At 51.9% G+C, this 19044-nt stretch overlaps 7 protein-coding genes across 7 annotated transcripts; 4 read left to right on the top strand and 3 right to left on the bottom strand.

Annotated features, from left to right (window-relative positions):
- Positions 1-626: 626 nt before the first annotated feature.
- On the top strand, positions 627-4261 carry PtrM4_108130 (putative dehydrogenase domain multifunctional non-ribosomal peptide synthetase; the record flags this gene model as incomplete). The annotated part of the gene is made up of 3 exons (XM_001935941.2): positions 627-961; positions 1010-2280; positions 2328-4261. 3 exons carry the CDS (start codon positions 627-629, stop codon positions 4259-4261), a joined length of 3540 nt encoding a protein of 1179 aa, XP_001935976.1.
- Positions 4262-5801: 1540 nt separating this feature from the next.
- Positions 5802-6792, top strand: PtrM4_108120 (uncharacterized protein; the record flags this gene model as incomplete). The annotated part of the gene is made up of 2 exons (XM_001935942.1): positions 5802-6314; positions 6370-6792. The coding sequence occupies 2 exons, from the start codon at positions 5802-5804 to the stop codon at positions 6790-6792; spliced, it is 936 nt and encodes a 311-aa protein (XP_001935977.1).
- A 2530-nt stretch (positions 6793-9322) lies between these two features.
- On the bottom strand, positions 9323-10384 carry PtrM4_108110 (uncharacterized protein; the record flags this gene model as incomplete). Its single annotated transcript, XM_001935944.2, has 2 exons — positions 9323-10074; positions 10123-10384. 2 exons carry the CDS (start codon positions 10382-10384, stop codon positions 9323-9325), a joined length of 1014 nt encoding a protein of 337 aa, XP_001935979.1.
- An 833-nt stretch (positions 10385-11217) lies between these two features.
- PtrM4_108100 (HypB, Ni2+-binding GTPase involved in regulation expression and maturation of urease and hydrogenase) lies at positions 11218-12170 on the top strand (the record flags this gene model as incomplete). The annotated part of the gene is made up of 3 exons (XM_001935945.2): positions 11218-11390; positions 11502-11642; positions 11693-12170. The coding sequence occupies 3 exons, from the start codon at positions 11218-11220 to the stop codon at positions 12168-12170; spliced, it is 792 nt and encodes a 263-aa protein (XP_001935980.1).
- Positions 12171-13542: 1372 nt separating this feature from the next.
- On the top strand, positions 13543-14696 carry PtrM4_108090 (RING finger domain containing protein; the record flags this gene model as incomplete). The annotated part of the gene is made up of 2 exons (XM_066107787.1): positions 13543-14548; positions 14605-14696. 2 exons carry the CDS (start codon positions 13543-13545, stop codon positions 14694-14696), a joined length of 1098 nt encoding a protein of 365 aa, XP_065962236.1.
- Positions 14697-14772: 76 nt separating this feature from the next.
- PtrM4_108080 (Ank-2 domain containing protein) lies at positions 14773-16035 on the bottom strand (the record flags this gene model as incomplete). The annotated part of the gene is made up of 2 exons (XM_001935947.2): positions 14773-14931; positions 14989-16035. The coding sequence occupies 2 exons, from the start codon at positions 16033-16035 to the stop codon at positions 14773-14775; spliced, it is 1206 nt and encodes a 401-aa protein (XP_001935982.1).
- Positions 16036-16538: 503 nt separating this feature from the next.
- Positions 16539-17986, bottom strand: PtrM4_108070 (glycosyl hydrolase; the record flags this gene model as incomplete). The annotated part of the gene is made up of 3 exons (XM_001935948.2): positions 16539-17093; positions 17146-17849; positions 17896-17986. The coding sequence occupies 3 exons, from the start codon at positions 17984-17986 to the stop codon at positions 16539-16541; spliced, it is 1350 nt and encodes a 449-aa protein (XP_001935983.1).
- Positions 17987-19044: the final 1058 nt, after the last annotated feature.

Genomic DNA, 19044 nt, shown 5'->3' with positions numbered 1-19044 from the left:
GCAATATACATGTGCTGGTAGGCAGGAGGTATAGAATGCAAACGACGACAACTTTGGTCGTGACGTGAGCTCTTGCACCAATTACGAGCCGATAGCCGCCGCGTCTACCGTATCGTGGGCCTAGAGAGAGCGCCGTGGCGCAGCAAAGCCAGCTCTGCTCCCAAAAGGTAATGGCGTCAGTATTTGCAGCGTGTGAAGGAGCGACAAGAAAGAACAGCAAGGAAGGACAGGGGGCGTAAGCAATTCGACGTGGGTCATCACTTTGGTCGTCGAGGTACGCGGCTAGCGTAGGGCTGATGCAATGCTCCCCGGACTCCCACGCAAAGACGCTCGCTGGTGGGGGTCGCGCCCTCGCCGATGTCGCCTGAGTCGAGCATTTTGTCTGGATGCGTCATACCTCTATATTCCTCTTCGACGTCTACTTTTCTCTTCGTCTCCTACAATATATCCCCCAAGTAGACGACGGGAGCACAAGTAGATCGCTTCCGAGTTTGCCAATCTCCTTCTATTGCGTCTTACTCCAATTGGCCTGTTTCGTTTCGCACCGATTCCGCCTATGCCCACAAGTCAATACGCGGCCCCGCCATACAATTCCCTAAAACACAAAAGTCCAATTGCACGCGATAATGGCGTCTCTTACCAAGGGGAGCATTCCAGATCCCACTGCAGACCTTCACTGGTCTGACTTCAAGGGGCCTATTCATGAGATTTTCGCAGGAAATGCCCGCAAACACCCGGAGCGGCCATGCGTGGTGGAAACTGCTACTAGCAAAACTCCAGAGCGCCAATTCACATATAAAGACATATTCGAGGCCACAGCCGTATTAGCGCACCATCTTGTGCAGAATGGCGTGCAGAGAGGCGAGGTGGTCATGATCTTCGCCCATCGTGGTGTAGATCTGGTCGTCGCTATCATGGCTGTACTTGCGGCAGGAGCGACCTTCTCTGTGCTGGATCCACTGTAAGTATGCCGCATCAAGAAGACGTCCATGAGGCTGAATTACTCAAGATATCCCCCGGACCGCCAATGCATCTACCTCGAAGTCTCCCAGCCGCGCGCCCTCGTTGTCATCGATAAAGCCATTCGGGAAGCAGGCCCTCTCTCGGACCAGGTCCGTACCTACATCAAAGAGAATCTACAACTCAGGACCGAAATTCCTGCACTCGAGCTCAAGAATGATGGGACACTGATAGGAGGTACCAAAGATGGAAAGGATGTACTGGACGACCAGCAGCAACTTAGGGCCGAGCTTCCAGGAGTGCTGGTCGGGCCAGACTCAACTCCAACACTATCCTTTACCTCGGGCTCAGAAGGAAAGCCCAAGGGTGTCAAAGGGCGTCACTTCTCGCTCACACATTACTTTCCATGGATGGCTGAGACATTTGGACTGTCTGAGAATGACAAGTTCACTATGCTTTCTGGCATCGCCCATGATCCTATTCAGCGAGACATCTTTACACCCCTCTTTCTCGGCGCGCAACTACTCGTACCCAGCAAAGAGGACATACAGCACGAGAAGCTCGCTGAATGGATGCGCAAGTACGGCGCCACAGTCACACACCTTACACCTGCCATGGGCCAAATCCTCGTAGGAGGTGCATCGGCAGTGTTTCCCACCCTGCATCACTCATTCTTCGTAGGCGACCTATTGATCAAGCGAGACTGCAGAAGATTACAAAACCTAGCACCCAATGTGCGCATCGTGAACATGTACGGAACGACAGAAACCCAACGAGCCGTCAGCTACTATGAGCTGCCGAGCTGCACAGAAGCACCCGAATTCCTGGACAGCATTGGAGATGTGATTCCGGCTGGCCGTGGAATGAAGAATGTCCAGCTTTTAGTGGTCAATCGCGAAGATCGGAACCAGATTTGCAAACCTGGCGAGAGCGGTGAAATATACGTACGCGCCGGTGGTTTGGCCGAAGAATACCTTGGACTACCAGATCTGACAGCTGCCAAATTCGTCGACAATTGGTTTGTGGATCAACAAAAGTGGGTAGATGAGGACAAGAAGAAGGTAGAGAGTCTAGGTGCTGCTGAGCCGTGGCGGGAATTCTACAAAGGTCCCCGGGACAGGTTATACCGCTCTGGTGACTTGGGTCACTACTCGGAAGACGGCAACGTTCACTGCACAGGAAGAGTAGACTCGCAGGTCAAGATCCGTGGCTTCCGTATTGAACTGGGTGAGATTGACTCGCATCTATCTGCTCATCCACTGGTGCGCGAGAACGTCACTTTGCTCAAGCGTGATGCTTACGAAGAGCCAACACTTGTCAGTAAGTTATGCTCCCCTCCATATATTTATCTATTACTGACACATCAGGCTACATCGTTCCTGAGATGAAGCGATGGTACGACTGGCTAGAAGAGCGTGGTGCCAAGGATAGCAATTCTGTCGAGGATACCAGCATGGTCACGATGCTGAAACGCTTCAAGTACCTACGCGATGACGTACGAGAACACTTGAAGAAGAAGCTCCCTGCTTATGCTGTACCATCCATCATCGTTCCACTCATCCGGTTCCCATTAAATCCGAACGGCAAGATCGATCGACCAGCGCTGCCTTTCCCCGAGCCAGCACATTTGGCAGCTGCAGGCGCGAGACGTCCTTCACAGTTGGGTGCAGCTTTGACACCAACTGAGAAGACCATGGCTGGCATATGGGCAGAGCTTCTGGGCGACCGCGGTGTCACAGCCGATAGCATCGGCGGAAGCGACTCCTTCTTCGACTTGGGTGGCCACAGTATCATTGCACAACAGTTGTTCTTCAAGATTCGGCAAGAATGGAAAGACATCGATGTGCCCATGACGACCATTTTCCAGTACCCTACATTGCGCGGCTTCTCGTCGAACATCGACCAGGCTATGGATCCTATTGGTTTGCGCTTGGACACGGCAGAGGCCATCGAAGATGATCCAGAGGATGAAGCTTACTCTGCGGACGCCAGGGAGCTTGCCAACCAGTTGATCGAGTTCAAGACCAGGGAACCTTTGGATCCAAAGGAAGAAGTACATACCTTCCTCACTGGTGCAACAGGTTTCTTGGGCGCCTACATCCTACGAGACATCCTATCTAGGCCCGGAAAAGTCACGGTACTTGTCCGTGCCCAAGATATCGACGCAGCATTCGGACGCGTGAGACAGACATGCACAGCATACGGCATCTGGGAGGAGAATTGGGTGTCTCGACTGGAGCCACTAGTCGGTGATCTCGAAAAAGAAAACTTCGGTCTTGAGCCGAACACCTGGAACAAGCTCGTGGACTCGGTCGACGTGGTCGTTCACAACGGTGCATTAGTGCATTGGGTTCTCCCATACTCTCGGTTGCGAGGACCCAATGTCATTTCAACCATGACGGCACTCTCCATGTGCGCAGCAGGCAAGGCCAAGAACTTTGGTCTTGTCAGCTCTACATCAGTACTTGACACAGATTACTTCGTTAAGCTCTCCGATAAGAGCCTTGCTGAGGGCGGCACAGGTGTCTCTGAAGAAGACGACCTAGAAGGTGCTCGTAAGGGCCTAGGAACCGGCTACGGTCAGTCCAAGTGGGCTGCTGAATATCTTGCACGGCAAGCTGGGAAGAAGGGACTGAGCGGCTGCGTCATCCGCCCTGGCTATGTCCTCGGAGACCCAGAGTATGGCACTACCAACACTGATGATTTCCTCGTCCGAATCCTCAAAGGTTGTATCCAACTCAAGTCTCGACCCGACATTACTAATACCATCAACATGGTGCCTGTGACACATGTTGCGCGTGTCGTTGTGGCGTCGTCTTTCAACCCACCTATCGCGCCACTCGGTGTTGCTCAGATCACCTCACATCCCCGTATCACTTTCAACGAGTTCCTAGGGGCTCTTGAGAAGTTTGGATACAACGTCCCATTGGTCTCATACCCAGAGTGGAAGCAGAATATGGAGAGCTATGTGGCGGACCGCTCAGGCACGAAGGAGGAGAATGCGCTTCTGCCGCTCTACCATTTCGTGACTGGGGACCTGCCAGCCGATACGAAAGCGCCTGAGCTTGATGACAAGAATGCGGCTGAGGCGTTGAAGAAGGACGAGGTATGGACCGGACAAGACTGGAGTCAAGGAGGAGCGGTGACGGAGGAAACTGTCGGTGTGTACGTCAGCTATCTAATTGAGCTGGGCTTCATGCCCAAGCCAGAGAAGAAGGGAATCAAGGAGCTAGTAATGAGTCGGCTGACAGATACGATGCGTGAGGGCATGAAGCTGGTAGGTGGCCGGAGGGGTGTGTAGCAAAGTCTTGTCGAGCACAAGCACTGCATGTTTAGAGCATGGTCGGGTTCGATATTTTTCTACATTCTATACAGGGTATACAAAAGAGCCAAGCATGTCTAGTCGACGTTTACTGATAAGACGAAGGCATGGAGCTACTCATAGAGTGGTCCCTTGCTGTTGCATTCGTCTTGGCTGCGTGACATCAGACCTGGTTCACCTTTACAATTACAACCCCAGCGCGCTCTTTGGTTAGCTCGCCTACTACCCAAGCCTTTTAGCATTTACCCTGTGTCGTAGCGGGACACTCTTGACGCGATATCCGAAGCTCCGGGGGGCAGCGGACGGCGGACGGCAGTCGGTAATTGATTGAGGGGCATGCCAACAAGATGGTGGTCGCGTGATCTGTACCGCAGTGTCGTATTGATGTGAGTTATGGAGTGTACCAAGCGTGAAGTCAAAGATGGAAGACTTGGGGGCCAAGGGACGAGCCAGGTAGTGCGTCTTACTAACCACGTCGCGGAGCGTCGATCAGAGGCCCCAAGGGTACGGTCACGTTACGTACTGGGCGGTATGGTTGCAGCAACATGTACGGTACCAACATGTCTACGGAGAGCCAAGGAAGCCATGTGTAAGGCACAAAAGAAAGACTGCTAACGATGGACATTGACCAAGCATGTGCGGCGTCTTCAGCGCATCTGAGCTCGCCCATGTGCCAACGCCAAGACCAAGATCAACAAGACGGAGTTCGTTTCAGCCACGCTTGGACTCCAAATTGAGACTTCACCAACGCCAACATGATCTATTCCCACCAACAGGCGGGTCTGACGGCACTCCGCCCCTCCGACTTGGTTTGCTGCATCTGCATGGCACGCAAGAGGCGCTCGCGACGTTGCACAGCTGCACCACGGCCAACCGCGCCGGCTAGTGCCTAGGCAGAAGAAGAGGGCGGAGGGCATTGGAGTCGTGCGACGGCTGCATCCGTGGTACATGTGTACTAATGTGCGCTGTATCAATATTTGCTAGGCACCGCATCACCCAACACCCAAGTCCCCAACTGCCTTGGACGGACCGTAGTAGCGCTCTGGTTGCGACTTGGCGTGTTTCTCCAACACGAGATGATGAGCAGGTCGAGCAAGATGGCCATGTTTGCTCAGCGTCGCTCACCATCATCGGCGCCGGCCAAGGGCAGGGTGAAAAGATCAAGGCCGGGCTCGTACTGCTCCAGTACACGTCTCTGCCGCCAAATCCGTCAGTCCGTCAGCGGCCTCATCGGCGCCTGGACGAGAGATGCACTGGGTCCAAGCACAAAGGCCGTGATTGGCCGTTGCTGTCCTCAGACGGTATGCCCAGCCAAAATGCCCAGCCTTGGGGATGAAAGCCAAGCCCAAGACCTTCTCCCAAGGTCTTGAGAGCGTAATTCTATGTAACAAGAGTCTTGCCTCTCCTGAGGAAGTCTTCGCCTTTGCTATAACATGCCCGGGACCTCGTCGACTTCGCCAGTTTCCCAGGGTTATCGGATGCCCGTCCAGCAGTAACATTGACTACCCGATTGCCGGCCATGGAATCCCAGCCCCCGCCGGTGCCACGTTCGGCCACATCGACATGGACACAGCAGTCCCCATCGCAGCACCCCACACCTCCCAGTGCTGCCCACGACGACTACAGCTACGCATACAACGAGAAAGACGCATACCAGCGCCAGCAACACGCCTGGACAGATCGCCACAGCAGGTCGAGTTACCGCGCTCATGATTCCGTCATCTCCTCCCACCCCTTGTCACCAAAGGGATCCTCTCTGCCAAGCCCCTGCAGCAGCATCAACTCGACCAGAGGGCCACACAGAAACTCAAAACCAGAGTTTCATTACTCGGCATCAGACATAGAACAACAACAACACCAAATTCAATTTCCACCACGCGCCTACATCGACCCCGAGAAACAAGCCCATCGTTATTCGCACAGCCACCCGTCGCCAAACCGCGCATCGGCAGGACCGGAAGATGATGCCATCGTCTACGACAAGGGCGCGTACCACGAGAAAGGACCAGAGGAAAAAGCATGGCAGTTATTGGTATGTTACCATGGTTCTCGACTTCGTTGAGCACGATAACTAACTTTCATTTCAGTTTTGGCTCTGCGGCCCATGTGCCTTTCTCTCCGGCGCCATCGCTCTATGGACCTTTTTCGCTATCCTCATCGTGCTTCTATTAGCACCGCTTCGCTTGTGCACCACGCGACAGCCACTATCAGAACAAATTATCAAGTTTCTCGCACCGGCGCTAAATCTGCAACTGCACATGGTCTATTCCCACGACGCAACAACCGGATACAGTGCGCCCATGCTCGTTATTATCAGCTTATTTTCCCCCATCGTCGCATTCGGTGTCGCAATGGCCGCATGGACAGCCGCCGGCTTCTGGTTCTTCTCGTTGATTCTGGGTGACCCTGGCGGTAACGATGGACACAACGACGGCAAAGAGAGCATTGTTGGTGTACGGAACTGGTGGGAACGATGGCTATCAAGAGGATTGAGGGAGACGAACGCATGAAGAGGAGGCAACGCAACGATGGATTTTCTACTTTTTTTTTATGCCCTTTAGCTACGGCAGGGGCGGCGTTCAAACGGCATATACCATGGCATGGCGTACATTTATTTTTGACCGGCGAACGGATATGACGGCAACTGCTGCTCTGGCATGACAGCACGGCGTTTACTGGATTCTCCTCGAGTTGATGAATAGGAGATGGACAGGATCCTGACATGATATACCCCATTTTTATCGATTACCATCAATGTTTAACATTATCTTACTTATTTTTAATCACGGCCAATTCTCTCCATTTTCTCCATGTGTATATTAGACTTTGAACATTTCCACAATCAACACAGAGCCGTGTACATGCACCCACTTCTTTCACCCCTCGTACCACTCTCCCCATACGACAACAATTTCAAGCGAACTCCCAAACTCTCCAACCCGCCAAGGCGAACAATCAACCGCAATTACAGTCACGTCAGCTCACGACACAGCCTCTAATTGCCCCCGCAAATTCACCCAGCACAGCCCTCCAACGCCTCTCCATCTCCCCAACATAAGCCCGAAGACGAATAATCTCCCCCATAACCCGCCGAGCCAACCGAACTACCGATGCAGACGTGCCATCAATCCTCGTCCACGATCGAAACCCAGAACCCAGGCTCTGTTCTGGAAACCTCGACCTGGACATGTCCTGCAGTCATTCCTGCAAAGCAAGCAATACTAACTGTAGCCATGAGCACGTAGATCCAGACCCTCTTTTTTTCCCTTCCCTCTTCTCATACATATATACCCGATCAATCCTGCCCTTACAATGTCAACCTCGTGGGGTTTGGTTGGTGGATTGTTGCAATGGACAAGGTACGAGGGCTTGTATGCACGCAGGCACAGACACGCGACCAAGATGATGAGAGGCATGGTTTTCCGCGCGGTTCCGCCGACGCTAAGCGGTGGGAGCAGAAGCATGACAACAAACAGCCATCCTGGGGAAACATCATTTGTGGCGTGGTGATATTCAGGACGGGCACTTGGCTGGAGCGGGGAAAAGCAAAGGGAAGGTGAGGCTAAGTCTTGGTGCTTGGTACTGTAGGTACACCGGTGAAGAAGGCGGAGATTGCCATTGGGTCGGCGTCTTTCGCTGTACTTTTCTTTTTCTATGGAATAATTTTCCCGGTTTGGGTTGGGTTTTTGTTTTGTTTTGTTGCCGGATTATGTACGATGTTTATTATTTGTACAACTATGAGAGTTGACCTGAATACTCGCCGGTGATGATGATAGTCAAGATGATTGATGACACGGATACGAACGCCTCAGATGCTTTGCTGACTGGACGGCGTTGTCATCATCCCACCCCTGCTGTTGCTGTCCCAAGCTCCTTCTCTGACTTCATCTCTTCGCCCGCGGTAAAACAGAGTGATGTGTTTAGCAGCCCATCGGACCTACTCAATCCATTCAACTCAAACCACGTCCCTTTCTTATCTTTCTTACTCGAAGCCAGGGCTGACGTAGAGGGACGTTGAACAGGCTAGAGAAAAGAATTCTACGCGGTTCTGAGATAGAATTTATTAACGTCCTAATTAGGAAAGAGAAGGACGACAAGAAAAGAAAGGCACAAGGCCAAGACTGTTGGATGCCGAGTTTGCACGTGATGTGCGTTTTGCAAGGGGCCGTTTGCGACGGTCTAAGAAGGCGAAGACGGATAGGTCGGGCTTTGCCTAGTAAAAACCACTCATAGACACCAGCTCGGGCGGCTTGGAAGCGAAAGGGGCTGTTCCAGCCAAGTACATACATACACCTCGTGATGAGGTGACAAAGAATAAGTTTCTCGGCAGCTTGAACAGTCGAAAGGCGGCGAAGCGTACGTCTTCTGCAAAGGACATGCGTACCACACGCGCGTATCCCGCGAGCCGTGCCGAGTTTTAATTGTCATCCCCACACATTTCTTGGCCACAGCTATCGCGAAGGATTGCGGTCAATATTTGATTTTCGTTTTTTTCTTCTCCAAGATCTGGCCATGAATTGTGGCGCTGTGCGACATTATAACGGCATGACGGGAATGTGAAACTTGATAGATTTGACTCAAGTCTGGGCGCGGAAAGAGCGGCCCCACGGTTTATGCGACGACTGAGTGAAATTTCCGAAACAACACGTTACGAAAAGCTCGAAAAAAGGATACACCTAATATGGCCATTGAAAGTACCCATGAGGAAAAATGTGCGCAAGTGTTTCATCGCGTGTATATATGTGTATTTACAGATGCAACGCTGTCCTTGGTGCAGAGTTGAACTGAGAGAGACATTACTGCATTAGACATGAAGTAGATGATAGGTATGTGTACAAGAATCTGGGTATAGGACAAGAAGGATAAATGGCGTAGGGTGTTGTGAAGCTGATAGTCGTCGGGAGAACGCGCTCCTGGATAGCCAGGACGGGCATAGCAGAACCAGCTGAGATGACTAAAGCTTGCAGTGTTGCGTGATGATGTATTCGCGTAATTGTCATAAATGGTCGTCGTTGTTATTGTTGCGCAGGTGGGTCGTTTTCAGCTCTTGTTTTTGAAGCTCTCTTTCGAATGGACCTGCCGTATGGTGATCTGGCTCTTCATTCTCCTGTGTCTCCTGTCCCGCATAGATTCTCTCTCTAGGCAGTTCTTGAGACACTGTTCGACGAGTGAAGGATCACTGTCGATGTAGTCCTCACTAAGCAACCAGGTTGAGCTTGATTTGCTAATCGAAACTCTCAAGCAACTTCGCTCGCTTCCAATCTGCTTTTGGAAGAAGTGATCAAGGAAGGCGTATGAGTCGTCGAAAGTCTTGTAGCAGCTGTTGCATGCAAACGTCGCTTTGTCATCTTTCGACACCGGGTCCAGTGCAATGTGCGACGTGAAGAGAATACATCGGTAAGCTGGTAGTCCAGAGTGAGCGGCTACGGAGATGCATGCATCGCAGTGAGGACAGATCTCTTGGTCATCGTACTTGTCATGAGGGTTCGCTTTTTTCGGCCTTAAATTACTTTGCTTAGATTCCTTGAGGTCTTTGCGGAGCTGGTTTGCGAACGGGCAGAACTCGACTTTGAATCGTGGTGGTGGAAGGATTGGCGAGAGAAGCGGTGATTCGAGACGCGCATATTGATCGCGCAAAGCGGTCAGGCAAGCACGACGAATGCTTTTCGCGGTCATGATGATTTCATCAATGGGAATAGTTGGAGTTGACGAAAAAACACTGTCATAAAGTGGTTGTCTGATTTCATATTGGACCCGAAGTAGTTGTGCCGACAGGATGGTGTTGCATTTTACTGCAGACGGTCAGTCGTTGCAGGACATGTGTATAGAGTAAGACTCACAATCTCCTTCTTCAAAGCGCGTGCCAAACGCCTGTTTTCCCGATTCCAGAACTCTATGAACCTGGCGACCAAGACTCAGAGCTTTCCCAACAGCATCATCTCGGTTCTTTCCGGGGATGCATGCCCAGCGAGAGCGTGTGCGACGATGACGCGCTTGCCATTGCTCATACGTCTCGTACGCGTCTTGGAGCTCGCGATCGATATCCCATAAGGTGAGAGAAGTGTGTTGAGACTTTTCCCAGGAAACGGCCATGTTAGACATTATGATGAATGCGCGTATCTTAGATTAGAAAAAACAAACAAACAAACGGATGCAGCGAGTAACAAGAATGAGGCTTGCGAGGTAAATGACTATGCTTGATCGAGACGATCCTTCCCTTTCTGGACGACGACGCGAAAGCCTGATCTCGATTGAGACGCAAGAGCTGGAGACGTCAAAAAAAAGGGTCTCGGTTTGCGGGTGCTGCGTTGGCTTTACATACACCGTCAAGACTGTGTCATGCTTCTGCAGGTACCAGGGACGCGAGCCACGGAAATTGCATGCATGACACTTCTCGTGGTTGTGGCGGAGCTCGGCGGAATTGGGGCATCCTTTCAGGCGTGGCTTTCCTTTTCGATACGCAAGCTCATCTCCACGCTGAATCGATGCTCATGAAGAACGACAGGTCCATGTGGATAAACTGGTCCGTGAATTCCGGGTAACAATCTATAGTTGTCAATCATAAGAGCCTGGTGAAGAGCGTCGCGGATTGTGATTAGGGTGCAGGGGAAGACGAGCTGGAAGCAGCATTGATCCCTTCGGAAAACGCAGCTATGTTCCGATTAAGGCTGCCTCGCCGAATCGCAGCCCGCTGCGGTAATGATAGTCGATATCGCATTGAATTGACTTTGCACACGGGCACGCCATGTTTATGCGTAAAACAGGTCGTCGATTGTGAGCCTATGAAGCTGTTGTTGATGATAGCTTCGCTACCGGGGTTGACGAAACCCCACGCTCGCTGCATGCTGCCCCACCATGTACAACCTCAAGCTCCAGTGCTGTTGTCTCCCCTCCACTAACTGGTCCTGTCAAGTCAAGCTCGACTCGCTGTAGCCATGTCACACAGTCACTCGCATGACGGCGCTCCCCATTCGCATTCGAACGCCGCCGCAGATCACGGCCACACCCATGAGATCCTCGATGGGCCTGGGAGCTACGTGGGCCGCGAAATGCCCATTATAGAAGGCAGAGATTGGGAAGATCGGTCCTTCACTATTGGGATTGGAGGGTATGACGGAATCCATTTCATCCGAAGATGCCGCTGTCCTGTTTGGAACAGATTTGGCTGAGCAGGGTTGACACGGCAAGATATATATGTACACGACACTGACTAGGCCAGGCCTGTAGGATCAGGGAAAACAGCGCTCATGCTGGCTCTCTGCAAGCATTTGCGAACACGCTTCTCCATAGCTGCCGTTACAAACGATATCTTCACACGGGAAGACTGTGAGTTCCTGACCAAGAACAATGCTCTACCCGCGTAAGAAGACTCGTACTCCGACTATACCACCAGTATAATGACCTCTGTAGCGAGCGTATCGTCGCTGTCGAGACGGGAGGCTGCCCTCACGCCGCCGTCCGCGAAGACATCTCCGTCAATCTCATGACGCTCACGAACCTCCACCACAAGTTCAACACCGATCTCCTCCTCATCGAGTCTGGCGGCGACAATCTCGCAGCGAACTACTCGCGTGAACTTGCCGACTTCATCATCTACGTCATCGATGTCGCGGGCGGTGACAAGATTCCTAGGAAGGGCGGGCCTGGTATCACACAGTCAGACCTGTTGGTCGTAAACAAAATTGATTTGGCCGAGGCAGTAGGTGCTGATCTAAGTGTTATGGAAAGAGATAGCAGAAGAATGCGCGAAGGTGGTCCGACCATATTCGCAGTGGTCAAGAGAGACCAGGGTGTTGATGCGATTGTGGATTTAATTCTGTCTGCATGGAAGGCTTCGGGTGCTGGCCAGGCGCGCAAGGAGAAGTTTGAACCCACATTGATGGAGTAAAGTGTCGAGACAGTAAGTTTTGATCTACGGGCGTATGACTATCACATGGACTGTACTATTTTATACAAGAAATGTGCCTCGTTTAGTCAGACAGTACAGAAACTCCACAATTGGTTATCCAAGTAAAATCAGCACCAGGAAGAGACATGTGATTCTTTCCGACTCTTACATATGACGATTCGAGAACCTCAAATAGTGCCGCCGGTGATTGTGGTCCAAGGGAGGTTCATGCTTGCTGCAGCTGCTTGTATTTGTGCGAAAAGCCATGCGCAATCGCTTTCATAGCTCTCGCATATCATTATAAGCTCATAAAATAACGGACAAGACGGATGTGCAACATTTTGCACTGCTCTACTGTCTGCCGGGCCCTCCGTTGTGAAGTTCCATTGCACTAGTGATATTGGACTAGTCCTTCTACTATTTCACAACATACCCCCAAGTATCCGCTATACTCGCTCGACGATGTCCTCTATTGAGAAGTACCAAGTGTGAAATGTCTAACATTGCCTCCTTGCTACACATTGCACTGGCTGCGCAAATCCGGATCATGAAACCATACCTGCGCAGTGTTCTTGTAAGGATGCGTAGATCCTTTGGCAAGTTATTCTATCATCGCGTCGTGGCTCTCGCACTCACTCTACTCTTTCCTCAATTTCGTACAATCTTCAACCAGAAAAGCATACATGATATACTCAGCATTCTTTACCCTTCTATATTTGTCTCAAGGATACCTGGAAGCAACCCAATATGAATGGTTATCTACAGCTAGCCTGCCAGAAGCATCTTGGACTCTGATGTCAACGAGTGGAATGTATACTCTGGGCCGCATCTTAACGCACCCCGTGTTTTGTTTTTGGAAAGGTTTTCACACGACTGCAAATGAATTCAATTATGCATTACATTGGGTTCTTTCTCAGGTAACGCGTTACTACTCCATGTCATCATCCTGGCGTGCCGAAGTGACGAACCACCATTCACTTGATCTACCGGGAGCTCTCTGTTTGAGCATCAATTAATTGGAATCGATCTACGCTACTCTCAACAGCAGATCCCAGGGATGCCGGCCTCATGATTGGGGCCTTTTGGACCCTCTTAGACCCTATGAGACACTACACACGGGGCAAACGGACAGGGCCAATCACTTTGGAATCACATCGTCAATCATCACTATGATGAATTACTATTAGTGAATTACGATCCCATGACCGCGCTAGCGCACCCATCCACCGCATTTATCTACTTGATCTCCACGATCCGTGACCGCCACCGCCGAACCCTCCCCTCAATTTTCGACCCCGCTTGCCAATCGACTCTACACACAGCACTAATTTCCCAAAGAGCTTTCGAAAGCGTCTGCACAAAATTCTTCAGTATGTTAAAGTCGTGTATGCTTTGTGGCTCAGAGGAGAGCGAAGTCGATCTCCTACTCAGCGTGCCTTGTGGCCGCCACTGGATCTGCTCGGACGACGTCGCCAGCTTTTTCGAGCACGCAACAAATAACGAGAGCTTGTTCCCGCCAAAATGCTGCGGCCAGATCTTGTTGCTGGAAGACTACGAGGATCATGTCCCATTCGACGTAGCATGGGCGTACCAGAAGAAGGAGCAGGGCGAGTACGCCATACTGGCCAAGTTTCGAGTATACTGCGGTCATCCGCCATGCGCCACGTTTCTCCACCCAACTTCCCACCTCCAAGACCCAGAGACGAAAACCGCGTACGCCATTTGTGAGGCAGAAGGCTGTGGGAAGTTGACCTGCACAAAGTGTCGGGCCCTAATCCAGGACGGCATCGAGAACCACGAGTGCCAAAAAGACGAAGAAGCCAAAAGGTTCAAGCAAGCGGCGGCGGAGAACGGATACCAAGAGTGCACTGGCTGCGGTGCGACTGTCGAGTTGAGTGAGGCCTGCAACCACATCACATGCGGATGCGGCCAGTCCTTCTGCTACGTCTGCGGCAGAGACTGGGAAGACTACCACGCTTGCCCCATATACGGTCCTCCTATCTTCGACGAAGAGGGATACAACCAAGACGGCTTTCATCGCGATACAGGCCTCAACCGAGCTGGTCTGAATCGCCGTCAAGACATCACCCGTGCTCGTGCAGAACATTGGGGCGATGGTGGCGATGACGAGACCAACGACGAGCAAGCGGAGTGGGAAGTGCTTCAGCACCTTAATGAGGAGACACGCCACATGCTCGAATTGCTTCCTCCTCACGTCCGCGAAGAGGTCTTGGACCAATTCCGCATCGAGTTGTTCGAAACCCAAGGTATCCTCTTTGATCAGTTCCAAGGCGAGAATGACGAGGATGCCGAAGTGGAGGACGACGAAGCAGAGCACGAGAATGACGAGGACAGCGAAGGCGGAGAATCTGACATCGGTTCAATCCTCGAGGATCAAACGGACGAAGAAGAAGAAGAAGCTATGGAGTTGGAGGCTGCTCCCTAGGTGAGGAAAACTGGGTCATGAAGAATACAACAGAGTTTTACAAGAAATGGTTGCATATGTACCCAGTCTTTGTAATTTAGACGATATATATTGAGATCTATATTTCATACTTCAATTGAAATTTCATTCCAATCTCTTCGGGTGAGAGAGTCTTTTCTACTTGATAAACGTATTCACCGGTAACCGGTAGACATCAATAGTCCAGTACGGCCTCCTTGTGCCCGTCCACTGGTCACTGCCATGTAACCCAGACGGAACATTGATATCCTCCCATGCTGTATCGAAACCCGCCTCGAACAGATCCATCTCAGCAACCTATATGCAAGTCAGTGTTCCATTTTTCCTCGTGAATGATCTCCAAATACCACGTACCATTGTGTAAACATCATAGCAAATCTGTCTATCAGCGCCCAACCCGTTATACCACCCGAACTTGCCATCTTTAGCCAAAAGCTCAACCACGTACTCTGCAAAGAACTCCTTGAGCGCCTTGTAGTCCTCGGCAAAAGTGTCATAGTAAATAGCATCTAGCACAACGCCCTGCTCCACCAGCTTAGGAAGCACATCCTGCCACCTCCCCTCGTGGATCTTGACATTGGGCTTGTCGTACCAGCCCTGTTCGCGGAGGCGCTGGTGCACCTGAGGATGCGCCTCAACGATGTGGTGCTCAGCGGGATCATGTGTAAGAATTGCCGTGTCCACAATACCCATCCCGTGCCCTACGTTCATAGTACGAAGTCCCTTTTTGGGAATCAGCGTCTCGGCGTGGCGCTGCATGATTTGCGTTTCCCAGTCCATCATGACGGCATTGTCGGATTCGTCAAGCAGGATGCCTGGTTTGTACCGCAGCTGACTCTTGAGGTATGCTTTGTTGTCTAGAGAAACATCGTCCATGCCAGCTGGATCATGGGCCTCGGGCTCTGGCTGCTCGACGGGCTTGGCTTCCTCAGTGGAAACCTTTTGCTTTTTGGCTGCTGGCTGTTCTTCACGAATTTCCGCGTCTTCCTCGGCGTCTGAGGCAGCCTCACCCATACCCAGGGCTTCCAGTCGCGCAAAGAGAATCTCGGCACGTACACCGGCTTCGACCATCATGTCGTAGATTTTCTTTTGGCCTAGGCGGAGCGCAATGCAACCTGGTGTTTCGTCCTCCTTGTTCAAGTCGTTCCAGATAGCGCCATTTTGGAGCAAAATTTCCACCGTTTGGACTGCCGCATCACTCGCCTCTTTTCCCTCCTCGGCTTTCCCGCATGCTGCAATTGCTGCGTGGAGTGGCGATGTTGCGACTGTCGCGGTGGGGTCCTGGACGTTGGCTGAGCCGTCTTTGAGCAAGATGTTCAATGCCGGTACATCATGACGCTCTGCCGCCGAGATGATACGCTTAGCAAGGAGGATATCTTCTTCAGTTGCTTGTTCGGCCATGGTCAATTGCAGTTGATATGTGATTGATCTGAATAGAAAGAACTGTGTGGGGTTGGGTAACTTTTGTGCAGGGTTTACGATAAGATAAGCGAGTGTTAGTGCTTCACTGCGGTTGCCTGTTCGGGAACAGTCTGCTCGTGGACAGCATATCTTCTGATCTTAACATAATCTTAAGAGTACAACATCCTAACCCCAAAAGACTATACAATGAGGATATATTGAAGGGCTATGGATCTACTCTTAGTCGTCTTGGGGTATTTGAACAGGGCAACCCTTAGCATAGGAAGCGCAAATGACATGCAGTTGTTTGTCTAGTTCTGGTCCTGATTATGTCCAAGAGCTACACAGCCGGATTAAGCACGCCCCAACACCAAAATGCACAAGTATGGAAAACTAGAATAAATGAAAAAATAGCGTACAGTACCGAGAGAGGCACGGATACTGGAACATGGTGGTATGCGAAATTCCTGATATACAAAAAGTTCAGATGCGTATAGAAGGATTTACGACACCATCCACCAGGCGCCGACAAGAATGGAGACCAAGACCAAAAAGGTCAGAATACTAGCACCGGCTTTGTCACCAGTTGTGACAACATTGAATGTGATGGGCTTGTCGGTGGCATCAGAACCAGCGTCGGGGTTGCTCTTAGAAATACCACCCGACTGTTGGGTTGCGGGACCGGGGACTGTTGGGTAGAGCAGTCCTTGTATAACTTCCATGGCAGCCATCTGTTCACCCACACCAAAGCTACCGTCGTTGACACCGTTGTCGACCCATCGCAGCCCGCATGAAGTCTGGTTCACACCTGCATTGCACTGCTTGGCAGCGGCTTTGGCGGATGTCTGGAGCAGAGGGTCGATCTGAGGACGGGTCCAGGGGGCGACGATGGCAGTGTAGGCCATCCAACGGGCGAGATAGGCCTTGAAGGAGCGCTGATCTACGTCACACTTGCCATTGTTCTCGCAGGCAACCTCTTGCATGACATTGTCCTTGAAGAAAACCTTGGATCCATCGATGAGACCCTGAACTCTGGTCTTCCAGTAGTCTTTTCCAGTCTGTCATTTGTTAGCATGTGGTTGTCTTTTATGTGTGTCTTCTTGTACGTACGGCATTCCACAGGGCAGCAGCACCGGCCATGTGCACACCGGCGTTGTAGGTCCACTGAATGTGGTTGATGGTGGTGCAGTTCTGGAGATCGTCGGTTCCGTCGTAGAAGTGGTAGTCGGCACTCATGAGTCCGACGGAAAGCTCCCACTTCCAAGCCTTCTCAGCCCAGTCGGCGTATGTCTCGTTTCCGAGATACTTGTAGAGTCGCGCGGCAATGTTGAAGAAGCAGCCGTTGGAAATGGCGTTCTTGTAGTTATAACCGTTGTTGAAAGAGAAGATTTGCCACCTCAAGCCCCCACCGCACGTAGACATGTCCCAGCGGTTTTGTTGCGTGTTGAAGACGGCCTGGGCGAGTGAGAGCCATGAAGGTTTTCCATCCGGAAGATCGGGCAGCTTGTTCTCGGCAGCTGTCATGGCGGCCATTCCCCAGAAGGCTTGGTCATCGTTTCCGAGCGTCTTGGTCTGATTCGCAGGCATGAAAGCATTGTAGTCTCCGATTTGGGCCTCTAGGGCTTGCGTGGTGATGCCGTTGTAGGTGTCGTCGCCGGTGTAGTACCAGTAATCGATAAAGGCATTGAACATGGCACCGCATTCCCACCAGTAGTATGGGTCCGGAAGGTTACCAGGAGTGTCGCCTGGTCGGTCTCCGGTATAGTACTGTCGGAGGTTTATAGAGATGTCCTTGGCGGCCTTTTTAATTGATTCTACAGGCGTTAGCAGTGGCCGTACTGGCACTTGAGGTGGCATTACCTGGCGAGTTAATGTCTAGTTCAACTGCGCCCACGCCGGAGAGCAGTAGACTCGAGGCGCCGATGGCGCCTAGGGCCGATGTGAACCTCATGCTGTGACCGGCAAGCTATCAGACGATGCGCAGTGCTGTGCGAATATGACAATGGCGGTGGATTAGCGTACACTGGCCAGCGAGGGTCTTTGTGTGGATGTGGGGTAGGATAGACAGAGGGTCGATTGATTGACTTGGCTATGTATGGAACGAGCGACGGGGAAAGGAGGGAAGGCTTGAGGGACAAGGGCTGGAAGTGGAGGTTTATGGGAAACAGACGTCTGGGCAAGCAGCGTATTACTTCAGCGAGCGGTGTATAGTAGAGAAAGGACAGAGGGAAATGGGGAGCTGGGTGCTGAGCGGTTGTTGCGGGAACTCCTGAGCAGGCGACTGGGTTGTTAGCGGTCCCAGTCCCCAAGATTCAAGACATGGCTTCTAGCACACGCGGCTTGGCGATCAGGGCCCACCGCAAACGGGCTACGGGCTGCGGGCTTGCGGTGCCTGCGTGAGGGCTCCTTCAGCAGCTGATAGGCCCAGACGGCGAGGAGAATGTTCCGCCGTCGATAATGCATCCATCCTGCTGCACAATACGTCGCGAGCCCGTGGAGACGTCCTGCGAACAGCCGGACCGGCACGACAGCCATGACAGCCAGACGAGACGGCGGCAGACGGCAAAGGTGAAGACGCCAACTCCCGCTTAGCAGCTATTCTAAAAACCGGACCGTTGTTGTCGCCCGTATTACCTGGTCGCCACGCCTGCCGAGCTCTCTTTGACCAACACAACGTCGTATTTGCGTGGCTGAGCTGCTGATGCAAGGGTACGTCGTCTTTTTGTCCGGGGGACAACCAAATCCTGGCCGACTCGAAACTCTAGCACGTGTGCGCAACAAAAACCACCATGGGCAATTTAACTGCACCCTCCCCAGGCACATCAAGACGACAGCCCGTGGCGAATCATGTCAGGGAAAGTGGCCTCGTCATGGTGAGGCTGGTGCTTGGTGCAGATCACGTGTCAGTGTGGCGCACAGCGCTGGGGATTGACGGAGCAACGGTTGCACTGTCGCAAGAGCCAAATAGACAGCCTTCACAACGCAAATCCATTGACGCCATATCAAAGT

Source organism: Pyrenophora tritici-repentis, chromosome 5 (genome assembly GCF_003171515.1).
Source record: "Pyrenophora tritici-repentis strain M4 chromosome 5, whole genome shotgun sequence".
NCBI lineage: Eukaryota > Fungi > Ascomycota > Dothideomycetes > Pleosporales > Pleosporaceae > Pyrenophora > Pyrenophora tritici-repentis.
Note: the sequence above shows the minus strand (reverse complement) of the source record. Positions and strands in the feature narration are given on the sequence as shown.